This window comes from Pyrgilauda ruficollis, unplaced genomic scaffold (genome assembly GCF_017590135.1).
Source record: "Pyrgilauda ruficollis isolate IOZ18807 unplaced genomic scaffold, ASM1759013v1 scaffold67, whole genome shotgun sequence".
NCBI classification, from domain to species: Eukaryota; Metazoa; Chordata; class Aves; order Passeriformes; family Passeridae; genus Pyrgilauda; species Pyrgilauda ruficollis.
In genome coordinates this window covers 780,938-803,976 of record NW_024528488.1, presented here as the reverse complement: position 1 = coordinate 803,976, position 23,039 = coordinate 780,938, and the positions used below count along the sequence as shown (strand labels likewise).

The following is a 23,039-nucleotide window of genomic DNA, read 5'->3' as shown; positions in this document are numbered from 1 at the left end:
AATAGTGAGTTTTGTGCCACGAAGGAGGCTTCTTCTGACAGAAAAGAGCTCTGCAAGGATAAACAGGGCTTCAGTAAAGTCTGGTAGGATGCAAGGAGTGAGATTTACCTTTAATTCCTCAGAGATCAGAAGGACAAGGTGCGTGCCATTTCTGAAACATCCACATGTGGCCTGAGCAGAACCAAAGGCAGGAAGCAGCACAGGGAAGTTCCTGCACCACAGGAACTTGTGATCCAGGAAAAGAGGAAGAGACAGTTGTGCCCACAGTGCTGTGAGGGGCCCAGGAGTGTTCCTGTGCCACCACCCAGCCCCTGCCAGGCCAGGGCTGGCACCAGCAGCACTCACAGGGCAGAGAAGGGGCCCAGGAGGCTCAGCTGGAGCTGCTGTCCTGTCCCTGTGTCACTCCCACCCTTATAAAGCTCCATGGGGTGCCAGCACTGCCCTGTTGAGGCTCTCCCCTCATCCAGAACATTCTATTCTGAGACTTCTCCCTGGCACAGCTGGTCCCTGCTCACACTGATCGTCCCAGGGCACAGAAAGGTAAAAGAGCAGCAACATCTGATTTCTCTGTTACTGGAGGGTTCTCCTGTTGCCTTTTCTGTGCCCTGTGTTCCAAAGGGGATTTTCCAGGCACTGCTTTTCTCCACCCACCTGAGTCAAGCACTGCTGCTCTTCCATGGACATGTAACAGGTGAAGACCAGAAACTTCCTGAAAGAGTCAGATATTAACTGGTTGAAGGCTGCATCCCAGTTAAAGCCTCTCACACAGCTGGGATTGTTTCCATGTTTTCCAGCCTGGCTGGCTGTGGAGATGCAGACCTGGATGCAGTTCCAGGCTGAGCAGAGCAGCAGGAAGGTGCTGAGGTTGGATTTTGTTTGGATTCTCAGGTTTCCAGTACAAATCTGATGCTGACAGGCACTTGGGAGAGGCTGTCCCACTTCAGGAGGGAACACAGCACAGCTCTGACAGAACCATCACACTTGGAGCTGTTAATTTAATTTTATCCTTTTGTTTTTCTGAGCTGTTCTCATACCAAGTGATCTCACTTGAGCTCCCAGTATTCTCTATCATCCCAAGCCCTGGCTGATACCATTAAAATGCAGCTTTGCCTCAAACTGAGATAACAATCAACAACTCCCAACAATTTCTGCAAGTCCAAGAGGAAATTGAACTCCCTCATCCCCAAGCATGAGCCTTCTTCCAAAACTTCCCCCTGCATCAGCACAGAGCATTCCCAGGGTAGGTGTTCCACAGAACTATGGAACTCTGCTTTCTGTACAGGAATTTTATTGAAATCAAGGTAATGGTTTTTTACACTAATGCCTCAGTGCATCTTCGAGAAGGAAGGGTTTTCTTTAAAAACTGTTTGTACATAAGACAAGAAATCATCCAAATGAACATGGTACAGCACAATCCCTAAGCATGCACAGCTGGACCTGGGGCTGCAGGAGCTGCAGGGAGGGGGCTCCACCTTTACATTCAGAACAGAAAGAAGCAGGTGCCAGTGGCCACTGGCACTTCATGGATATCTAGATCCAATCACCCTTGGTGATACTTCAGCCTAGCAGAAGACAAATCCAAAGGAGCTATTGTTCCTAGGAGACTGTAACTCTTTACCTGGGCCCTGATGGGAAGCTCCATGGTCAGTGCCACACGGGAAGGAGCAGCAGAGCCACCTCCCCACCCTGCCAGTGTCACCAGGACCTCATGGCACCAACTCTGTGCTCCAGCTCAGGCACCAAAAGAAGCCTCCCCTTCCATCCCTTGCCTTCCCTGGGTCAAAAGCAGATTCCTTCCCCCCTGAAGCGTGTTTCCATTTTTCCCCTGGGAAAGGAGCCCCTCAGCTCCAGGACAGAAGTGTCCCCAGCCCTTTCCCAGGCCCCCGTAGCTGCAGCTCCTCAGCCAGGCCTGGCTTGGGATGGAGATGTGCAGCTGGCACAGAAACAGCACCCCTGAGCCTGCATTTGGTTACCAGCCTTGGGTTTGGTATGAAATCCTCCCAGAGGAGAACATTCATCCTCTGGCAGAGCTTTTCTCCCTCAGACCTTGGAGAAAGTCACCAACCACCAACTCCAACACTTTTCTGTCCTCCAGTTTCAGCGCACACCTTCCAGGAGAAGCACAAGCAGCAGCTCCCTGACACCTCAGCAAACCAGATTGGCCCCAAATTCACAGTAGCCAGTGCCAGAATTATACTCTTTGCAGTCCACCCTCCAAAGAAGAGCAGGAGAAATCATCTGTGAGGAAGCAGATCCAGAACCGTGTGCAAACAGCCCCGTTGCTGTGTCCATTCAGCCACCAGCCCAGGAGGAGATGAGGAAGAAGTGAGGATGAAGAGGCAGCCATTGCACATGCTGAGGTGACCCCACAGCCTCCTCCTGCCTGCAGGATCCCTGCAGGAACAGGGAGGTGTCCCCAGCAGCAGCACCTCCACCTGTGAGTGCACAAAGCCCAGACCCCCTTTGTTCCTACCAGGGTGACACCGTGACCTCCCCATGGTGCAGCACTGGGAGCCACCAGATGTGGCCAGGTGTGCAGGAGAGGCTCTGTGGAACACCAAACCCACCTCTGTCCCTTTTAGTTTGGCTCAGCCCACCCTGAACCTCCTCTGTGGGACAGCTCCATCCCAGGTGGGAGAGCTGCAGCCACTCCTGTCCCCACCCAGGGGAAGCCACACGGACACAGGGCCAGCATGCACAGAACCCTCCACAGGGGTGGCATTGGGACAGCAAAAGGAACACAAAAATCCTTTCAAGTAATTAACCCAGCCCACTCTTGAGGTCACTGCAGAGCAGTGACCAGCTGGGTCTGTCTGGGTGATAAGGCAAAAAGTCTCAAGTCCTGGAGGGATGGGAGGTGGAAGGTGGCAGTGGTGATGGGCGGGAGTCACTCCGGAGGTTCCTTCTTCACACTCTGCCTCATCTCCTGGTGAGCAGCTCCAGCTCCAGTTACTTCTGCACACAGCTGGGCCAGGCCAGCCCGCCACACACAGCTGACAGGATGATGTACAGGATCACCTGCGGAGGGAATTAGGGATTCCCAGCATTCACTAACTGCCACAGCACAGACCTGGAAACCCCAGATGGTCAAACCCTAGAAGAACCTGTCTAACACTCTCCTGTCCCTCCACCCCTGCAGCTGAGAACTGTCCCCATGGAGGTGACAAAGTGCTTCTCACCCTGACCCTGCAGTTGCTCCATCCACAGTCCTCACGGCTGGAGGGGAACTGTCACACCAAAAAAGCCACTTCAGAGTCACAGAACAAGATCCCAGCAGGACTGAGAGCTCAAAAGCCACCCCAGCTCAAGCAGGGCATCTCAGCTGCTCCTGGGGCAAGCAGGGGCAGCTCCTGGACACAGCGCTCCCATCTCCTCTCAGAGGGTCACAAAGGTTGGAAAAGACCTCCATGATCGAGTCCAACCTTTGATCAAATCCCCTCACATCCACTAAACCATGTCACAAAGTGCCACATCCACTCATTTTCTGAACACTTCCATGGTGACCCCAGCACTGCCCTGGGCTGTCAGGGAAGGAATTTTTCCTAATATCCAACCTGAACCCCCCCAATGCAACCTGAGCCCATTTCCCCACTTGCCTGGGAGAAGAGGCCAATCCCTACCCCATCACAACCTCCTTCCAGGTGCTTGTAGAGCCAGAAGGTCTCCCCTGAGCCTCCTCTCCTCCAGGTTGAGCCCTCCAGCCACTCCCTGCAGTACTGACTGTCCAGGCCCTTCACCCTCTCCTCATACAAGCCCATCAGGAGGCACTGCCCTGGTTCTGCCCTCCCAGGCAGAGCTGGGCACACAAAGATCCCAGGACAGTGACAGGGGTTTGGAGTTTCCAGGGGTTCAGCCTGGCACAGCAGCTCCACACTCACAATGGACACAATGATGATGACGATGGTGAGCTTGAGGTTCTTCATACACATGGCTCGGGCAAGGTTCCTGCTGGTGGTTTTAAAAGTGACTGACTGCAAGAGAAAACAAGGGAAATCCCAGGATGGATTGGGTTGAAGGGACCTAAAGCTCATCCAGTGCCACCCCCTGCCATGGGCAGGGACACCTTCCCCTATCCCAGCTGCTCCAAGGCCCATCCAGCCTGGCCTTGGACACTGCCAGAGATCCAGGGCAGCCACAGCTGCTCTGGGTAACCTGTTAGGGAAAGCTTGTCCCATCCCAAGTGTCCTCTCTGTACCCTGCAATTTCATGCATTCAAAATAGGGTTTGGGCACCAAATGACCCCAAACCCCCCCAGGCTGGATCAGTGCAGCCATTCCCACACAGCTCAGGAGGATGCACCTGCCCCTGGAAGCAGCCACTCCAGCAGCTCATCCCACTGAGTAGTGCCAGCTTTTCCTACAAATCACCCTCCTGAGGCTGCAGCAGGCAGGAACCACATCCTGGGAGCTGCAGTTCTGCCTTGGGGCCCATTCCCAAGGTGGGGAACACCAGCCCTGGATCTCCAGGGATGCTTCCTCCTGGGCTGTGGGACATTCCCACTGAAGGATGCTCCATCCCTTCATCTCCCTGTGCTTCACAAAAGCCCACACTCCCTGGGACAGGTCCTTCATGAGCTCAGTCCATCTGCTGAAGGAATTCCAGTCCCTTTCCCTAAAGCTTTACCTGAGCTTTCAGCCCTGCCACCTCCTGAGGACAGGGGAAGGTTTGAACACCTGGGAGCTCCAGGACTGCTCCCTGCTGGATAAACTCCAGGCATGTCTCCTGCCCTCCAAAGCAGGAGGGCTTTGGGACAGCTCAGGGATGTTTGGATCCCCACAGCTGCACACGGGAGCTCCTGGCACTCTCCCAGCCCAAGGACTGGATGTCACAGGAGCTGGGCACCAAGCCAGGATGCTGCAGAGGATGCTGAGCCAGGGCCAGGGATTCCCAAAGGAAAGACAAAAAGCTTCCAGAGTGCACAGTACTTTGCTAGATAACTGTGCTTTATAATTACATTAATTTGGGGGTTTTTTAGTCTTCATTTCCTCAGAAACACTCCAAGAAGCTCCAGAGTCTTTAAAGATTATTTAGATGCAACAACTCAGCTTTTTTAATTTTAAATCAGCCACACTTTCCCTGCTGGTATCAGAACAACTCCACAGATGCACATTTTCCAGATTATTTGCATCCAGCTGCCTTCAGCCAGGCTGCCAGGGAAGTGTAAATTGTGATTTTATCTCTCCTATCACTGCAGATCACAAGAGGGTTTCCCCCTCCTTGGGCACAAGGGATGTGTTACCCTTGGCTGGCTGTGGCACAGGGAGCAGGGGGAAGCTGAAGCTTTCCCAAACTGGGAAGCAGCTGGGAAACAGCTTGGAGGGGGAAGGATTCCCTGCAGGTCTCAATTCCTCTGTGTCCTTTAAGTGCCTCCTGGTGCTGTCCCCACCTCCCTGCTCCCTGGTGCAGTAACACAACTTCCCCACTTCCAGGACTTCCCCAGACTCACCGAATCCACGAGATTCTCTGTTTTATCAATCAGCAGCTCCAGCTTCTCTCCTCTTTGTGCCACAAGGTCTGGAGAAAAGAGACAAAAAAATCCAGCTCTGAAGGTGAAATCCCAGGGCAAAAAGCTGCTCCCAACATCCAAGCCCAAGCCAGGAGCTCCTGGCTGCAGCTTCCAGCCTTCCTGGGATAACCAGGGACTTCAGAAACAGCCTCACATCACACAGGCTGCATTCTGGGACTGAATTCTGCTCAATTCCAGATCTCACCCTCTATTTTGAACGGTCAGACTTGGCAGCACCCAAAGCCCAAATAAAAGCAGCTGCAGAGAGCATTTCCCAGGGAAGCAGTACCTATGTTCCGGACCATGATCCCTTTGAGTTCGTCGATCTGGGCTTGTGTCTCTGCCACCTGGTCTGGGCCCTTGCTCTCCGAGTGGTATTTCTGCAACAGAGAACAGCAGGTTTTACTCCTGGAGCTAGGTCTTATGAGCTCTAAAAGGAATTTATGACACTTGAGACAGGCCTGCAACTTGGAATGGCATAAAATTAGTAGGATGGTTTTTAAGGTTGTGTTGGAAACATAAAAAGGTTTAATAAAAGGCAAAATAACAAAGATGATAATAAATAGTTTAATAAAGTTTAATAAAAGGCAAAATAACAAAAGGCAGAATAACAAAAGGCAAAATAAACAAGTTTTTCTTAGAGAGAAAAACTTGACTTAGGAGTAAGAGGTTTGTACTCTTGTTAAAACACTCTATAAAAGTGATTATTTCTTGTGTTTTATTTTTTTAAGTTAATTACTTAGGTGGGACCTCTTGGCTTCTGTCTAATGGGGTAGCTCTAGGTCTGAGGTGAAGTCTTAAAGGTCTTATGAGATGTCTTTTCACTAAATTGAAGAGAGAAACTTTTGGGCTTTTTGCCTTTTTAAGCAGACAAAGAATCACTTGGTCACTCTGTCAACAGGGGGTACATTCCTAAAAGAACAGGCAGGGAAAACAGGACCCTCAAAAACCAGGAGCCAAGGAAAACAGGACCCTCAAAAGCCAGGAGTCAGGGAAAACAGGACCCTCAAAAGCCAGGAGTCAGGGAAAGCAGGAGCCTCAAAAACCAGCACCCAGTGAAAAGAAGAGCCTCAAGAAGCCAACGGTTTGGGAACACCACACCAGATGGTGAAGGTGGCCAGTTTGAGTGGCCTGACTGCTCTCCCCAAAGGAAGGGAGCAGCCAGGAGCCATCCCATGTCCTGGAGCCATCCCAGAGGATCTCCCCTGTCACCTCCTGGTCCAGCTGAGCTCTCACTGACAGCTCTGCCGCTGCCAGGCGCTCTGGTGTTTATTCTGAGCACTGTTCCTGTCATCCCTCCCCCTCCATTCCCTTCCCAAGTGACAGGGACTTCTCTCAGACTGTCCCCCCATTTTGGGGATCCCAGGGATCCTCTGGTGACTGCACAGCTAGGGGTGGGTGAGAGCAGCACGAGCCAACACCAGCTTAAAGGAGCCAGAGTGCTTGCAGAATCCAAGGCCCAGTCAGCACCAGGGAACTGAGCTCTGCTATTCCTGCATGGATTTTAGTCACTGCTCACATCACAACAGCTCTGCTCCATGATCACCCACACAGCTGCTTAAATCCTGATTTTCTTCTGGTTTGGAGTTCAATTTCTGACAGCACAGGGAACCAGTCTGACACTGCCACCCCCACCTGGGCAGTCACAACTCACAGTGACAGCACCAAATCCAGCAGCTCCTCCACCTCCACCTTCTCCTCAGGGGGAGATTCCCAGGAGGTTTCACACTAGCCACTGTCAAAGCTGGGCACTGGTTTTACTGGAAGCATGGTGTCCCTCTCCAGGATTATCTGAGTGCTGCACTTGAGCTGGGGCTGGATCTCTGCCTCACACAGAAACCTCCTGGAGAACATCCCTGCTCCTGCACAGCAGGGAATGTCAGCCCTCACATCCCATGGGATCAGGGGAGGGAAGGGCTCTGTCAGCACTGAACTCCCCTCAGCTGACCCCTGGATCCCAGCAATGTGCAAAAGCTCAGGCAGGCAGCTCCTCCTGTGCTGAGGGAGATGGAAAGGCTGAGATTTTAGAGGAATATCAGCCCCATGGCTCCAAAGACGGCCTGGCTTTTCTGATAAAGCAATTCCAGCTTATTCCAGCCCTGCAGAGCTTATAAAGAGATGAGTCAGCAGTTTGGGTGGTTTCACCAAAGTGCTGGTGGAGAGGAAAAGCTCCTTCCTCAGACACAGAAGTTAATCCTATTCATTATGCACTGGCATTGTTATTCCTTGCTCTCCCCCTGCTGTGGAAGGCAAGGAGCAGCTCCTGGAATGAACTCTTGTGATTCTCCCTGCTCCAAACCACCTGCACAGCCCCAGATTCCAGTCCAAACTTCAGGCAGGAGCAGCACAGGTGCAAATCCTCCCTCAGAGCCCTGGCCTCACCCCGCAGCCACCACACAACTGGTACAGCTGGGACTGCTCCACAATTCCTGCACTGGGGAGGCTCTGCTGTGCCCACAAAGGGCCCCTCCTCCTGCAGCTGTGACACCCCCAAACCCGGCCCTTCCATGGGATAAGCCAGTGAAAGAGCCAAGCCCTCCCTGGAGAACAGCCTGGGGACACAGACCACAGGCTGGGGACAGCCCTCAAGCCACCGTTCCCAGGACACCTCATCTTCAATCCAAGGGACACCTCAAACTCTCCCAAACCCCAGCCCAGGAGGGTTTCTGGGGAAGCTGGGCTGCAGGGAGCAGCAGGGCCTCACCAGCTGTGCAGCCAGCACGGAGGAGAACTCGCTGTTCATGGCGTAGGGCAGGGCGGTCTGCGCGCGCGAGCCGTACGTGGTCTGGAACCGCTTCTTGATCTCGTTCAGGAACGTGAAGGCTCGGGAGCGCTCAAAGTCCTGCCAGCAGAGAGCACAGAGTCACAACGGCAGCCTGCGGGGCTGGGGGCTGCAGCTCGAGCTCTGGCTGCCACACTGGCAGCCCCAGGGCTGGGCCAGCTCCACTCCTGCACTCAGGGGGAGGATTTCCTGCAGCACTTCCAGAATTCAGGAGCACCAGGCAAATTCCACTGGCAACCGGAATGGGCTCTGCACCACCAACCACAGCACTGAGACAGAAACTGGGCTGAGCCAAGAACTTCACCCCAAAACTCCCAATCCACAGGAGTGGAAGCTCCCTCCCATGGCAGGGCTGGAATGGATGATATTGAAGGTCACTCCCAACCCAAACCATCCCACAACTCTGATTTGAGCTCCAGGCTGGGTTCAAAGCTGTAACTGAGGTTACCACAGCTCCAGTGGGAGAAAAGGCACCTCAGAGCAGCCCTCACTAATAACTGCCATATGGAAACCAAAATTCCCCAATTTCCCAGGCCCTGCCCAGGCTGTAGCTGTGTCCCCAGTACTCACATCATCTGTGATGCACAGGTAAATGATCCTGTCCTGGCAGATGTAATGGAACAGGTAGCTGCAGGGAATGGAAAGGAACAAACAAAACGTCACTGGAAGCTGCCACATTTCCAGAAGCCACTGCTGCCTGTGGGGCCTTTGGGGACTGGCAAGAGAAAATCCCAGTTATTCTACAGAGCTGGGACACATGAACATGTCCAAAGTAAACTCCCAAAAAACTCCCACTCCAGGGAAGTGAGGCTGGGACACAGGTCTCTGCCCTGAAGGATTGTTCCCATAAAAAAGTTCAAAAATCCTTGCACATCCACAACTCTCCTAGAAGGAGTGAAGTGAAACTTGTCAGGTACTACCCTGCAGACTCCTCAGAGAGGCCAAGAAGGATCCCAACAGCAGAGAGAGAGAAATCCAAGAATTCCTGATGCCAGAGGGCTGCTTTTCCTTGGAGATTTATACAAAAGACACAGAAGTTGTTCTTAAAAACAAAAAGAACTCATTAAATGAATTTAAGGAGTTCAGAGTTCAAAGAAACTCAAGGTTTTCCTGTTTCAGAACAGGATGAACTATCTTGGACAGAACCCAGCAGGTTTTTCAGCCTATAGGCTGGGAGGCAGAGGATCCCTGCGAGGTTCCAGACAGGAGGAACAACTCCAAGTGCTCATCGAGCTTCACAGCTCCCACATTCTGCCCTGTTACCTCCAAAAATGCACCACAGCACTCCTGAAACTCAACTTTTCACTTGGTTGAACAGCAACTCACGGCAAAGTGATTTTAAAGGAATAATTTAAAATATTACAATTTATCCTTAAAATTCCAGCAGGGGAGAAGAGCTGCAGCATCCAAGGTGTGTCAGACTCCAGAGCAGGCACTGCCTCCAAAACATCTCCCACAGGCACCGGTTGTGCTCCTGAGCGTGTGGGAAGCCCAGCCCAGTTCTGCATCCTCAGAACAGCTCTGAAACAGCAGCTTGGGCACCAGAGAGGATCCAGCCATGCTGTCAATTCCAAAAAAAGAGCTGGAATGGGCTCCAACACCTCTAGATCTGTTTTTTTCCACAGTTGTTCTAGTTTGTTCCCATTGACTCATCCACTTCCCATGTGCAGGAAGTCAGAGATGATGAAGCATCTACTCCCTGTCCTACCAACCCTGACCAAAGGTTCAGAGAGCTGGGAAAATCCTGGGAATAACCCCTCTGTCCTGCAGACTCGATTTGGGGCAGCTCAGGACGACTCCATGTGATCTGTGAGCACAGCTTGTCTCAAAGCTCCCAAGAAGGGTGACAGTTTCACTTAAAGCCACGTTCAAGCCTCAGAAAATCCAGGGAAAGCTTCCAGAAGCCAAACTCCAATTGTATAAAAATGGAAAATTTGATTTTGTATCAACTGCCCTGTGCTGCTGCTGGAGCTGAACTCAAATCCTGGTTATGCTGCAAAGTTCTGGGGGACAGAAGCAGTTACTGAGCTGGTGGCACATTCCATCAAATGGGAATTTGGATGGAAAAAACCTGCAGAATCACAGAAAAACCCCCAAACACACCCAGTTTCTCCCTGCCCTCATGCATACCCACAAGTCCCCCAGAGCCCAGGAGAGGGGTTACTCACTTGCCATGGGAATAGGTCAGTTTGTTGTTCTCGGAGGGGATTTTGGCCAGGATCTGCTCAGTGACCTCCAGGAAGTTGCCCCCACACCAGGCGTGCTTGGCCAGGATGGTGGTGCCCCTCGCCACCACTGCAAACAGGATGGCCATGGCTGCTCTCCTGTTGGGACAAAACAGGGTGACATCAGGAGTGGGGGCACCTGCAGGGTGCCACAGGGACTGCACAGTGTCCCCTGGCACAGGGAGCAGAACATGGCCAGGACTCAGCCAGGACACCACAACCACAAAGGTCTCTCATTTCCCCTTTTAGGCTCTGCTCATGATGACACTAAACCCTCTAAAAAAAGGGTTTTTATCACCTCTGTGCCCTGCGAGGGTGGCAAAGCTGAGGTTACCCAGAGCAGCTGTGGAGCCAGCATCTCTACGTGAAGAGCAGCCAAAGCGGAAACCAGACCCAACAAGTTTATGAGGATGAAAGAAAATGAAACCTTGGATAAGTCACATTAAATGCTGCTCACAGCAGAGGAAAGGGCAGCCCCCACAGCCAGAGCAGCTGTGGCTGCCCCTGGATCCCTGGAAGTGTCCAAGGCCAGGCTGGATGAGGCTTGGAGCCACGTGGGGTAGCAAAAGATGCTGGAGGTGGAATTGGGTGAGCTTCAAGCTCCCTTCCAACCCAAACCATTGTGGGATTCCCTAAGTCTCCAGAGCTGGAAAAGCATCCCTGCTGCCACAGAAAGGGACACTCTTAATCAGCTCAAGTATCAGCACATTAATCTACAGGCAGAGCCAGATCTAACACATGGAGCACATGTCAGAGCCCAGCTGGGACAGCTGCCCTGCTCATCCTGCACATCCATAAGCCTCTTTTCTGCTCAGGAAGGACTTAGGATGACTTTGGACCCTGCAAAACCCAAAAATCTCATTTTTCACTTTGTACTTAGGCCCTACTTACTACCTGCTCTGTTCTATGCCTCAACAGATCTGGCATGATCCCAGACCTCTCCTGAATCCCCCAGGAGAGCTCTCTGGGAACAGCCACAGAGCAGGAGGGCTGGCTGAGATTCTGGATCCAGATTTTCCATCCCCCTGGCACTGCCTGGTGAGAATGAGGGATCTCTTCTGGATTAACAAGGCCATGAAGGGAGATCCAACCACCACTCCAGCAGGGCTCACCTGGGCAGGCTGAGCCCCACAGATCCAGGCCTGGCCAGCACCAACCAGAGCATCTACAAACCTGCCACAGGTCTGAGAGCAGCATTGGAGGGGAAAAGGATAAAGTCATGGATTTACTCACAGGACAGACTCCACACAACCACCTGGGAGCACTGCCAAGGGGAACAGAACCATGGAATGGTTGGGGTTGGAAGGGACCTCAAGACCATCCCCATGGCAGGGATACCTTCCACTGTCACAGGTGCCTCCAAGCCCCAGTGTCCAGCCTGGCCTTGGACACTTCCAGGGATCCAGGGGCAGCCACAGCTGCTCTGGCTGTGGGGGCTGCCCTTTCCTCTGCTGTGAGCAGCACTTAATGTGACTTATCCAAGGTTTCGTTTTCTTTCATCCCCATAAACTTGTTGGGTCTGGTTTCTGCCTTGGCTGCTCTTCAGGCAGAGATGCTGGCTCCTGCAGAAGCTTCCAAGGAATTGCTTACTCCTTTACGTTTCAGCTCTGAGTAATCTCCACTTTGGCTCATTTTCAGGTCGAAATGCTCCTGTCTTAAATAATATTGTGAGCTAACTCAGCTCAGGGAATTCACTGCACCCTCCTGTCCCTGCAGAGCCACTGGACACAGAGGCTTTGGCCAGCCCAGGGCTGCCCAGGCCTGTGGAGCAACACCAGGGCACAGCCTGGAATCACAAACACCTCTTGAGCAATCAGCTTAGTGTCCAGCACCAGGAAACCACTGTCTGCTCCTGCAGTCACCCAGGAGCCACAGAAAGGAGCAGCTGTAGCAGAAAACACACTCCAAACCCTGCCCCTGCAAGGCCAGCTGAGACTCAGGGTACAGAGCCCTCACACAGACACCTCCGTGCCCTGAGCAGAACAAATGCAGCCCCAGCTGAGGATTGTGGTTCAGACAATTCCTACAAATCTCTGCTCATTTAATACTGGATATTGGTGGAACCTGAGGTGACACTCGCTGGCACTGCAGGATCCCACAGTCCTCAGTTCCCTGAGTTCCTGGCTCTCACCTCCCTGGACTCACACCCTCAACTCCCCGAGTTTACAGTCCTGACTCCCCAAATTCCTGGCCCTCGCTGTGCTCAGGACACAGGAGCTCTGTGCCTGGCAGTAACACCAGCCCCAGCTCTGAGCAGAAGGAGTTAAATGAAGTAAAAGAGATTAACCAGGAGCATTTTTCTCCCTGAGCAGCCCTGTACCAGCCCAGTGTTACTCCTGTTAGTAACACAAATCTGTTAGACTGCCACAGAACGTCCTTCCTCAGCAGTTGCAGGAGTCAGAAATGAAATCCCTTTACATCAACCCCACTGCAGAGCTTTTTTACATCTAAACTTACAATATTATACAGCTGGAAGCAGCCAAGACCAAACCTTCCAAAAAGACACTGCAAGACGCACGAGCTGCTGTCTGAGGTCCCTCTGGGGATTGAACTGAAAGATCCTAGAAACACAGAAGGGTCTGGGTTGGAAGGGACTTCAATCCCATCCACTGCCACCCCTGCCATGGCAGGGACACCTTCCCCTGTCCCAGGCTGCTCCAGCCCCAGTGTCCAGCCTGGTCTTGGGCACTGCCAGGATCCAGGGGCAGCCACAGCTGCTCTGGGCACCCTGTGCCAGGGCCTGCCCACCCTCACAGGGAACAATTCCCCACCAATACAAGGGCACAGAAAAAAGGCACAGAAAAAAACTCTTAAGGAACATCAGAAACACAGGCTCAGTCTCCAGCACGATGTTTAGAACTCCTGTAAGGATGATTTACTATTTTCCAGTGACTCTTCTGGCCCAGAAGATTCCCAGCTTAGTGCCAGTGAGCCATGAAGGTCCCTGCCTGCACTTCCAGAAATCCTCTTAACAGAAAGCAAAGGGCACCGCTGCCGTTTAAGCAGGGAACAAGGGAACAAGGGGAGGTGTTGCAATCCAGCGAGCTGCAAACTGCTGCAATAAAGAGATCGTTTGAGCAGGATGAGCTCAGCAGAAAGCAGCCCTGGCTTCGGGCTTCCCTTTAACCTCTGCCGGGCAGCTGGAAAAATCATTATTTCATTACAGAATGTTCCACCATGAAGTCCTGGGGCTCTCCTGTTCATTTTGAACCTGAGAATTGCGACATTTGTGCTCCAACTTATCCCACGTTCAGCCTCCCTTCTGCACACAGAATTTACTTCAGGTTCCCCCACTGCATCACTACAGAAACAAATCACCAAGGAAATCAATCCACGTGGTCTTCCAGCCCCATCGCCTTTCCTGGAAGCAGCATTGCAGGGTTTGGAAGGGGGTAAGGACACACAACACGACGGTGATTGAGTAAGCAGCTCTCTAAAAAGGGAACACGTGCAGCCCATGGAATCGGGGAATTGTTGAGGTTGGAAAAGCCCTCCAAGAGCACCGAGTCCAACCATTCCCCAGCACTGCCAAGGCCACCCCAACCCATGTTCCTAAGTGCCACATCCACACGGCTTTTAAATCCCTCCAGGGGCGGGCACTCCACCACCGCCCTGGGCAGCTGTGCCAGGGCTGGACAGCCCTGTCCACGGAGGAATTTTCACCAATATCCAGCCTGACCCTCCCCGGCACAGCCACATCCTGACATCCTGCCGCTGGTCCCCGGAGCAGAGCCCGACCCCCTCCAGCCTCCCCACACCCCCTGCCAGCACACCTGCTGTTAATTAATTCATTAATTAATTAAACCATGCAGTGCTACATCCACAACACCGTCCACTCCCAGACACACCAGTAACAAGCCAGTAACACACTAATAATACCCCGGTAAGAGGCCAGTAACACACCAGTAACACACTAATAACATCCCAACAGCGTTCTGGTAACAGCCCCGGTAACAGGCCGGTAACACAGAGATATAACACCCCAGTAACACCCCAGTAACATGCTGGCAACACCCCCGGTAGCAGGCCAGTAGTACACTAACAACATGCTAGTAACACTAATAACATCCCAGTAACACATCAATAACACCCCAGTAACATGGCGGTAACACCCCGGGTACCAGGCCAGTAACACACTAATAACATCCCAGCAATAACATCAATAACACGCCAGTACCACATCAATAGCACACAGTACCAGGCCAGGAGCTCTCCCGTGACACGCCAATAACACCCCGGTAATCCCCGGTAATCCCCGGTCACCCGCTGTCCCCCGTGCCCGTGCCCCGCTCCCGGTGCCGAGCGCGGCCTCCTCCCGCCGGCAGCGCCTGCCGCCCGCGGGGCAGGGCCAGGGGCTGGGGCTGTGCCCGGCCGGAACCCCCGCACCCAAACCCCCCGGCCCAGCTCAGCCCGGCCCAGCCGGGGCTCCGGGCCCCCCGCGCTCACCGGCGCGCTCGGCCCCGCCCGGCCCGGCCCGACGCGTTTCCGGCCGCGGGGCCGCCGGGAGCCCGGAGCTGCGGGCCCGGAACCGCCATGGCCGGCAGCGGCAGCGGGCCCGCGCTGGAAACCGTGAGGGGGCACCGGGAACCGGGGAGTGGGATCGGGCTCGGGCTCGGGCTCGGGCTCGGGCTCGGGCTCGGGGTGGGGGCGGGGGGGCGCTCGGTCCCTTCCATGAGGCGGAGCAGGGAGCCGGGCCCTGCTCCCGAGGAAAAGCAGCTCACGTTGTGCCAGGGGAGGGTCAGGTTGGATATTGGAGAAAATTCCTCCGTGGACAGGGCTGTCCAGCCCTGGCACAGCTGCCCGGGGCGGTGGTGGAGTGCCCGTCCTTGGAGGGATTTAAAAGCCGTGTGGATGTGGCACCTGGAGGCAGGGGCTGGGGTGGCCTTGGCAGTGCTGGGGAATGGTTGGACTTGGTGCTCTTGGAGGGCTTTTCCAAGCCAAATGATTCCGTGCTTCCATGATTCTGTCATTCCCAAGCCTGGCTTAGTGGTAGGGCACCCTCACGTGTGGTGGAGTGGCATCAGCGTCAGGACAAATCACGTCAGGGTGGCTCCAAGGGACACCCTGTCATCCTGTGGTGCACAGCAGCAGGTGGAGGTCAGGACTAACCTGCTTTAAAACTAGGTGGAATTTTGGAGCTTTCCCTCCTCTCTGAAGGTGTTTTGGTCCCACAGCAGCACCAGAGGTGGCCCAGAGAGATCTACAGCCCTCCTAGCTACTCTGGGAAGCTGAGCATGGGAGCTGATCTCACCCTTCAGGTGTCCCCAACTCAGGGAGGTCACAGCTTCTCTCCTCTCGCACTGGTGACAGATCCAGGCGGATGGGACAGACGGGAACTGTGTCACATTTGTGCTGCACGACGAGGATCACACCCTGGGCAACTCCCTGCGCTACATGGTCATGAAGAAGTGAGTGAGGCCTCTGAGGGACCTCCATGCCCTGCTCTGGCCTTCTCCTAACTGTTAGATCCACACTGCAGCTGTCCCTGGGATCAGGCAAACGATCCCAAATCCCCTCTGTGCACACCCTTCCAGCCTTTGTGTCAGACATGGAGCCCTGCTCCCACCTGCTGCTCCTCCTTTTCCTTGTGCTGTATCAGGATTCCGAGAGCACCAACAGCCCTTAAAGGGCCTGACCAGCCTTTCCTGAGCCTCCACCCACACCCTCCCCTGCCCAGGAACATAAGTTAGGCTCAGCCCAGGGCTTTCAGTCCCTCCTGAGCTGCTGGAGGAGTAACTGGGTCCTGGACTCCCTTTGCTGCCCAGATAGGCTGTGGATTTCCCATCCCTGGAACTGTCCCAGACCAGGCTGGATGGGGCTTGGAGCACCCTGGGGCAGTGGAAGGTGTCCCTGCCCATGGCAGGGGCTGGGACTGGGTTGCCTTTAAGGTCCCTGTGATAAATCACTATGACAACGCAAAAGAAGCTGCTGGCCAAAGCTGGGGGCAAAGCTCCAGCACTCAGCTCAGCTGGAGAGAGAGGCCCTACAACATTTTGGGAGCTCCTCCAGTACCCTGGACCACTCAGCCTCTTCCACCAGCAGAGCAGCAGCAGGTTTGGTTACAGGGAGAATTGCAAGCATCCAGGATCCCCTGTTTGGATCTGCAGAGCTGGCACTGCTCTGGTTGTGGTGCCAGCCGTGTCTTTGCCTGCAGAGCTCCAGCTCAGCTCGGAGAGAGATGGGTGTGAGGGAACAAGGTCACACAGGGAGTTTCCCCTCAGCACATCCCTCCCCTAAGTCATTCTGGAAACATCCAGAGTCCCAGCAGGCCTGGCATGCCCTGAGCCTCTGTCTACCCTGGGATTTGCTGTGGACTGGCCTGGGTCTCACTGCTCCCTCTCCTCTCTGCCCTCCTGCAGCCCTGACGTGGAGTTCTGTGGCTACTGCATCACACACCCCTCAGAAAGCAAGATCAACTTCAGGATCCAGACCAGAGGTGAGCCTGGGGCTGTCTCTCTATGGCTGGGGCTCTGTTCTCATGGAATTCCCCTTGCTCATGCCAGCTTCCCAGGAGTCTGTTAAGTAAAAGAAAGCCCTTTCTCCCTGTCCTCTGCCAGGCACTGCAGTGCTGAGCCCTTTTGCTGAGCCTCAGAGGCTGCTCCCAGAATTCTGCTCCAGCTGCAGTGGGAAGCAGCATCCCTGGCTCCAGGCACCTGGGCTGGCTGGGAGCAGCTCTGGCACCCCAAGCTGTGGGGCTGGGGAGGGGGTACACCCCTGGGAGGTAAGGACTGCCCTTGGGAAGCCACGTCCCATGTCCCTAATCCATCTTTTCCCAAAGGGGCCCTTCCTGCTGTGGAGCCATTCCGGAAAGGACTGAATGACCTGATGGGTGTTTGCCAACATGTGCTCAACACCTTTGAGGTGAGACATTCCTGGAGAGCTCAGGGTCAGTTCTGTCCCTTGGGCCATTCCTGGGGAGCTCAGGGCCAGTTCTGTCCCTTGGGCCATTCCTGGGGAGCTCAGGGTCATTTCTGTCCCTTGGGCCATTCCTAGAGAGTTCAGGGTCAGTTCTTTCCCTTGGGCCATTCCTGGAGAGCTCAGGGTCAGTTCTGTCCCTTGGGCCATTCCTGGTGAGCTCAGGGTCAGTTCTGTCCCTTGATCCCAGAGTGGGAGGCTGAGGCCTGTGTTGGAGACACCTTTGGCAGGAGAACCTGGGAGGTTTTTTGGCCAGGCTTTGCCTGATCGGTGTATGGCCTGTCTCCCTTTCCCTTGGAGTGACTGTAAAGCTCAGTCACTTCCAAAAGCACCTGGAGCTCTGTCAGAGCTTCCCAGCCTTTCCAGGCTCCGGCCAGAGCAGTCCCAGCACAGCAGGGTGGTGGCTCTGTGTCACCCCAGGTGACATTTGTGTTTTGCTTTTGTTTCAGAGGAGCATGAAGGAGTTCAGGGCACAGAAGGAGGAGGAGATGCAGTAGCCTTTGGGAATGGCATGGATGTAACCTCTGTGTTGAATTCCCTGTGTCCAAAATAGGTCTTTTTTGTTGTTCTTTTTTTTTTTTATGACTTTCCTGCAAAATGTATTTTCTTTAATAATAAAGTTTATTAATTTAGATGCTGTAGAGTTCACGCTGTGTCCTGCTCAGCACAGGGATGGAAAATCATAGAACGTGGAGACAGATTGCTCCACAGATTGGGAAATTTATGGAAAGTGGGCTGGTCTTGAAATTCCTCAGTCTCTGTTTTCCTTGAAACCCATTTGTCTTTATGATTTATTTGTAAAACACTTACATTTCATTGAAAGTTAAGCTAAAAGCCCACCCCAACACCTGGAAAATGTTTTAATTGCATGTCTCATCTCTTCTCCCCTTTTCTTCTCTCCATTTTTTTCTATGACAAGGTAGAAGGGGCAAAGAAGGAAAAGAGAGAGAGGGAAAAGAGAGATGTGGGAAAACCAACAAAAAATCATCAAAATCCTGATAAATACAACTTTTTCATGTAGTTTTTCTGAAAATTTTGGCAAGAGTGTTAGAATGGAATCACATGGATTGCAGTCACAGACTGGTTTGGGTTGGGAGGGACCCCCACTCCCTCTCCTCCCACCCAACGGGTAGGGACTCCTTCCCCTATCCCAGGGTGCTCCAAGCCCTGTCCAACCTGGCCTTGTTAAAATTGCTGGCAAATCACCTGGGGGATGAATTATTGCCAATAATAAATGCGAGAGAGCCCTTTCCCATATTTTACTTGGTTCTAGTGGCTCTTCCAGCTGAGATTGGACCTTCTCCACTGCCTTTCCCACCTCCACATGACCACGAGGATGTCTCTGTCCCTCACAGGGATTTACCCAGGCTTTCTTGGTTTTTACAGCTGGGAATTGTCACTCTTTCCTCCTCACCCCACAGAGTGACCACCCCAACATTCCTTCCCTTCCCACACGCATCCCCCCGCCCCACGTTCCACCCTGAGGCAGTGGCCAGGAGTCCCTTGGTTTTCCTGCGAGGAAATGAAAAATCCTGTGAGGATGTGAATGCCCTTCCCTCTCCTGCAGAGGTGACCGCTGGGGTCAGGGGCTGGGCTTGGAGCTGGTCCTGGGGAATGCTCCAGCTCCTTCCAGCTGGGTTAGGACACGACGGCAAAGCTGATTCAGGCCCAGCCAGGAAGAGCCTGGGAGAGGATCGGAGGGGTCCTGCTGTCCCTGTGCCTTGTCCTGGACAGTGACACGGATTTAGGAAGAGCTGTACTTGTTGCTCAGGCGGGAGCTGCTGCGGTCCAGCCCCAGCTCCTGCCCCGTGGCTTTCCACTTCCCAACAGATCCCTTCTCATCCGTGGGGGTGATGCTCAGGGCCGGCCTCTGGCACCAGCAGCACAGGCAGGACTGGGGAGACACAAGGGGGAGAGGTCACACGTGGGATATGCGAAAAGAGGAGGAAATATTCCCGTATTGTCCAGCAGGTGTCCCTGCACAGTGCCAGGCTGGGAATTGCTGAGCCTTGCTGTCCCGTAGTTCTGCTGGGAGTGGGTTTGCCAGGATACAGCTGCTGAGGGTGGAAAATGGTACTGAAATCTGGGACATTTTTTATAATTGTGTGTTCTCATCATTAGGGGACAGAAAATACAGGTGATGCTTAGCTTCCATCCCAACAGGTGGGCTCAACTCCCATCCCATCCCATCCCATCCCATCCCATCCCATCCCATCCCATCGTCACAGAGACATTCCAAAACTTAATTTAACCCTTCTCATGTCCCTCCCACCCTCTTCATGCCCATCAGGAGGGCGGTGCAGTCCGGGCAAGGAATTACTGCAAGCAGGAGGTGGAAGGCAACTGCCCCAGTCTGGCCCAAGCCACCAGGGCCTGTGCTGGTCCCTGGCTCCCAGGGCTGGGGGCTCCCAGGCCGGTGTCACCTGCTGGGGACCCTACCTGAGCAGCTCACAGCGGTTGGGATCCGTCTGGTCGTAGATGGTCTTCTTGAGGATGCGGCTGAGGTGCAGGGGCAGCCAGCAGAGCGCGAAGATCACCACCAGGCAGAACACGGTCTTGGCCACCTCCCGGCGCTGCCAGACAGGGTCAGGGGGGAGGATTAGCACAGGGGATTCCAAATCGTGGAATCATGGAATGGTTTGGATTGGAAGGAACCTTAAAGTTCATCTCGTCCCGCCATGGGCAGGGACATTTTCCAGGTTGCTCCTGGAACCTGGAATCAGGTCCAGGCTGCAGAAAGGGGCAGGGCAGCAGCAGCTCCACATGGGCCAGACTCCTCCGCAGCACAGCTCCTGGTGGCTCTGCTGGGATGGTGTTCCCTGGGACACGGGGCCTCCTCCATCCACCCAGCACACTATTAAGGTGACAACCAGCTGGAGCTCCTCAGGGAATCATTCCCAAAGTGTGGGAGGGGACAGTGAACTCTTCCCTGCACCCCTTGTCTGGGATTTGGCACATCCAGCCTTTGGTCCAGTGTGGTGTGGGCTGGGATAAATGACCAGGAGAGCTTTAATGAAACTGGGCTGCGACCAGAAGGGTTTGGGGTCATCCCCAAGGCTGGAGATTATGAAGCTGAAGGCCCTTTTCCCTGCAGGTAATCCCTGCACCAACGTGCCAAGATCCACTGTAAGGATGTTGGATCCACTTGAGGATCTTTTCTGCTCCGAGGCCAGCATGCACACCCACAGGTGCTGCTCCCAGTAGCTCAGCTCCACCATGTCGAAGGCGATGGCCTCGGGCACTGCCAGCACGATGGCCACTGCCCAGATCAGCAGCACCTCCACGGCCTTCCACATGGGGATCCCAATGCCCTGGATCCGGCTCCAGGACGCCACTGCTCGGTACCTGCCCGCATGTGGGAACGTGACAGGAGCAGATGGGAGTGAGAAGAGTGGCCAGGGAGGGGAGCAGAAGGTGCAGGTTAGAATTGTCCCCAAAGGTCCTTTACTTCACGCCTTCCTCCTCCACCTCTGAACCTTCCCAAGTGTGGGAATGGGAAGCAGAGGCTCAGAGGATGGATGGGATGGGGGCTGTCCTTGGCCACCCTTCCTCACTACCCCACCCACACCATGATTCTCCCATCAGCCTTTCCCAGCAGGATTTCAGCTCTGTCACCAGAGAGCTCCTGCTGGATTGCAGCTCCATGAGAGCAGTCTGTCCCCATCTTGGCACTGGCCTGGGGACGAGCTCCTGGTTCTGCCGCGGGTCCCCGCCAAGGGACAGGGGCAGGCTGGGCAGGGCGGGGGTGGCTGTTGTGTCTCACCTGTCGATGCTGAGGGCACAGAGGCTGAGCACCGTGATGCCCACGGAGGCTTTCTGGATGAAGGGCACCAGCTTGCAGACCTGCACCCCGAAGGGCCAGTCCTTGGCCAGGAGCTGGGGAGGATCCACAGGTTACCAGACTGCTTTGGGAACTTGCTTCCAGCTTCCTCTCTGTGGGTGCACCCACGAGGTGTGGGGAGCCCACAGAGAGCAGGGAGAGCTCCCTGAGCTTCCCACTGCTGGGAATGTGGGCACTTTCCCACGGTTTGCTGGCACTGGGAAACTTTCATTTCCCTGACTGGACACAGAGATGAAGGATGGTCCAGACACCAGTTCCTGACTCCAGAGCCTGGGGAGTTTTGAATGGATCTGAGTCCTAAACTCCACACTAGGCTGCTTTAGATTGTTTTCAAAGTGAGAATGAAAGTCATGCTCTGACACAGCCAAAATCCAGCCTGGACAGCTCCAAAGCTGTGTGTCCTAAGCCTTTTGCAGACTCTGATCCCTGAGCACACTCACTTTCCTGACAGAACACGGGCTCTGTGGCCCCACGCTCAGCTGGGACAAGCAGAGGTGGGGACAGTGTGTCCTGATGGCTGAAGAAATCCAGGCCACTCATTCCAGAGGAGAATGAGGCTGAGTTCACAACCCTTCTGTCCCCCTGACCCCTGGAGCCCTTCCTAAAGCTACCCCAGAATCAACCACCCATTCCAGCTCTTTCCTTTGGCCTCAGCAGCAACACAAACCATGGAATCCCAGAAGGGTTTCAGAGGGACCTCAAAGCCTATCCAGTCCCACCCCTTGTCACGGCAGGGACACCCTCACTACCCCAGACTGCTCCAAGCCCCATCCAAGCTGGCCTTGGGCACTTCCAGGGATCCAGGGGCAGCCCCAGCGTGCAGGAGCTCCTGCCAGGCCCCCGAGGCGGGAGCAGCCCCATCCCAGCGGTGCCAGGCAGAGCTGACCTTGTAGACATTGATGGGCAGCGCGATGAGGATGTAGAGCAGGTCCCCCAGGGCCAGGCTGGCGATGAGGACGTTGGGGCCATTCCTCATGCACTTGTTCTTGTAGATGATGCGCAGCAGCGTGGAGTTGCCGATGATGCCCACGATGAAGATGGTGCAGGACACGATGGTGTTGATGTACTTGAAGACGTGGCGGATGTCGGCGGGCCTGGCGCACACGGGCAGCAGCGGCGGCTCCGAGGGGCGGCTCCCGGCAGCGCCGTCCGACGCGTTGGACACGGGCACGGCCCACAGCAGCCCGGGCTGCGCCAGGCCGCGGGCCTGCTCCTGGCCCGGCACCTCCAGGGACATGGTGCTCTCCTGGAAGGCCCGTGGGGTCTGGCTGTGCGCCCCGGAGAAGAGGCAGCTCAGGACAATGGCCAGAGTGGCCGGGAATGAGATTGGTCCTGCGGAGGAGAGGACGGCAAAGCTGGGGGCAGGAGTCCTCATGGTGCTTGTGGAATGTCCCCGGGGTCCTGCTGGGATCTGCCAGTGGAGAAAGGAACCAGGGAGAGAAATTGTTTAGCAGAGGATGGAGAGAAGGAAAGTTGTCCAGCCTGGAGAGGAGAAGGTTGAGGTCTGACCTCATCGGGGTCTGAAAGCTCCTCACAAGAGGCAACTCTGATCTCTGCTCACTGTGAGCACGGACAGACCCCAGGGAACCGCTGGAGCTGTGTCAAAGAGGGAATGGCTGGATATCAGGGAAAGGTTCTTCCCCCAGAGGGTGCTGGCACTGCCCAGGCTCCCCAGGGAATGGGCATGGCCCCGAGGCTGCCAGAGCTGCCAGGGATGCCAGGGTGGGGTTGTTGGGGTGTCTGTGCAGGGCCAGGGGCTGGGCTGGATGA

General features: G+C 54.6%; 3 protein-coding genes across 5 annotated transcripts; 1 reads left to right on the top strand and 2 right to left on the bottom strand.

Annotated features, from left to right (window-relative positions):
• Positions 1-1,271: 1,271 nt before the first annotated feature.
• VAMP7 (vesicle associated membrane protein 7) lies at positions 1,272-14,757 on the bottom strand. Of its 2 annotated transcripts, XM_041484644.1 has the most exons (9): positions 14,712-14,757; positions 12,971-13,074; positions 10,457-10,612; positions 8,859-8,916; positions 8,211-8,348; positions 5,796-5,886; positions 5,447-5,514; positions 3,879-3,971; positions 1,272-3,018 (listed from the first exon to the last, which is right to left on the bottom strand). In XM_041484644.1, exons 3-9 carry the CDS (start codon positions 10,600-10,602, stop codon positions 2,950-2,952), a joined length of 663 nt encoding a protein of 220 aa, XP_041340578.1. In that variant the 5' UTR covers positions 10,603-10,612; positions 12,971-13,074; positions 14,712-14,757; the 3' UTR covers positions 1,272-2,949. The 2 variants fall into 2 exon arrangements, with proteins under 2 accessions (XP_041340578.1, XP_041340579.1); XM_041484645.1 differs by lacking the exon at positions 12,971-13,074 and having other exon boundaries at positions 14,712-14,747.
• Positions 14,758-15,000: 243 nt separating this feature from the next.
• On the top strand, positions 15,001-18,060 carry LOC121362810 (DNA-directed RNA polymerases I and III subunit RPAC2-like). 2 transcript variants are annotated; one of them, XM_041484639.1, is made up of 5 exons: positions 15,001-15,082; positions 15,824-15,921; positions 16,873-16,949; positions 17,292-17,374; positions 17,878-18,060. In XM_041484639.1, exons 1-5 carry the CDS (start codon positions 15,047-15,049, stop codon positions 17,923-17,925), a joined length of 342 nt encoding a protein of 113 aa, XP_041340573.1. In that variant the 5' UTR covers positions 15,001-15,046; the 3' UTR covers positions 17,926-18,060. The 2 variants fall into 2 exon arrangements, with proteins under 2 accessions (XP_041340573.1, XP_041340574.1); XM_041484640.1 differs by lacking the exons at positions 17,292-17,374; positions 17,878-18,060 and having other exon boundaries at positions 15,020-15,082; positions 15,688-15,921; positions 16,873-16,916.
• A 925-nt stretch (positions 18,061-18,985) lies between these two features.
• Positions 18,986-22,659, bottom strand: LOC121362787 (endothelin receptor type B-like). The gene is given in 6 exon segments (XM_041484606.1): positions 18,986-19,322; positions 19,681-19,747; positions 19,868-20,083; positions 20,540-20,773; positions 21,192-21,304; positions 22,156-22,659. Coding segments are annotated over 6 exon segments (1,269 nt in total). The 5' UTR covers positions 22,645-22,659; the 3' UTR covers positions 18,986-19,172.
• Between the last annotated feature and the right edge of the window lie 380 nt (positions 22,660-23,039).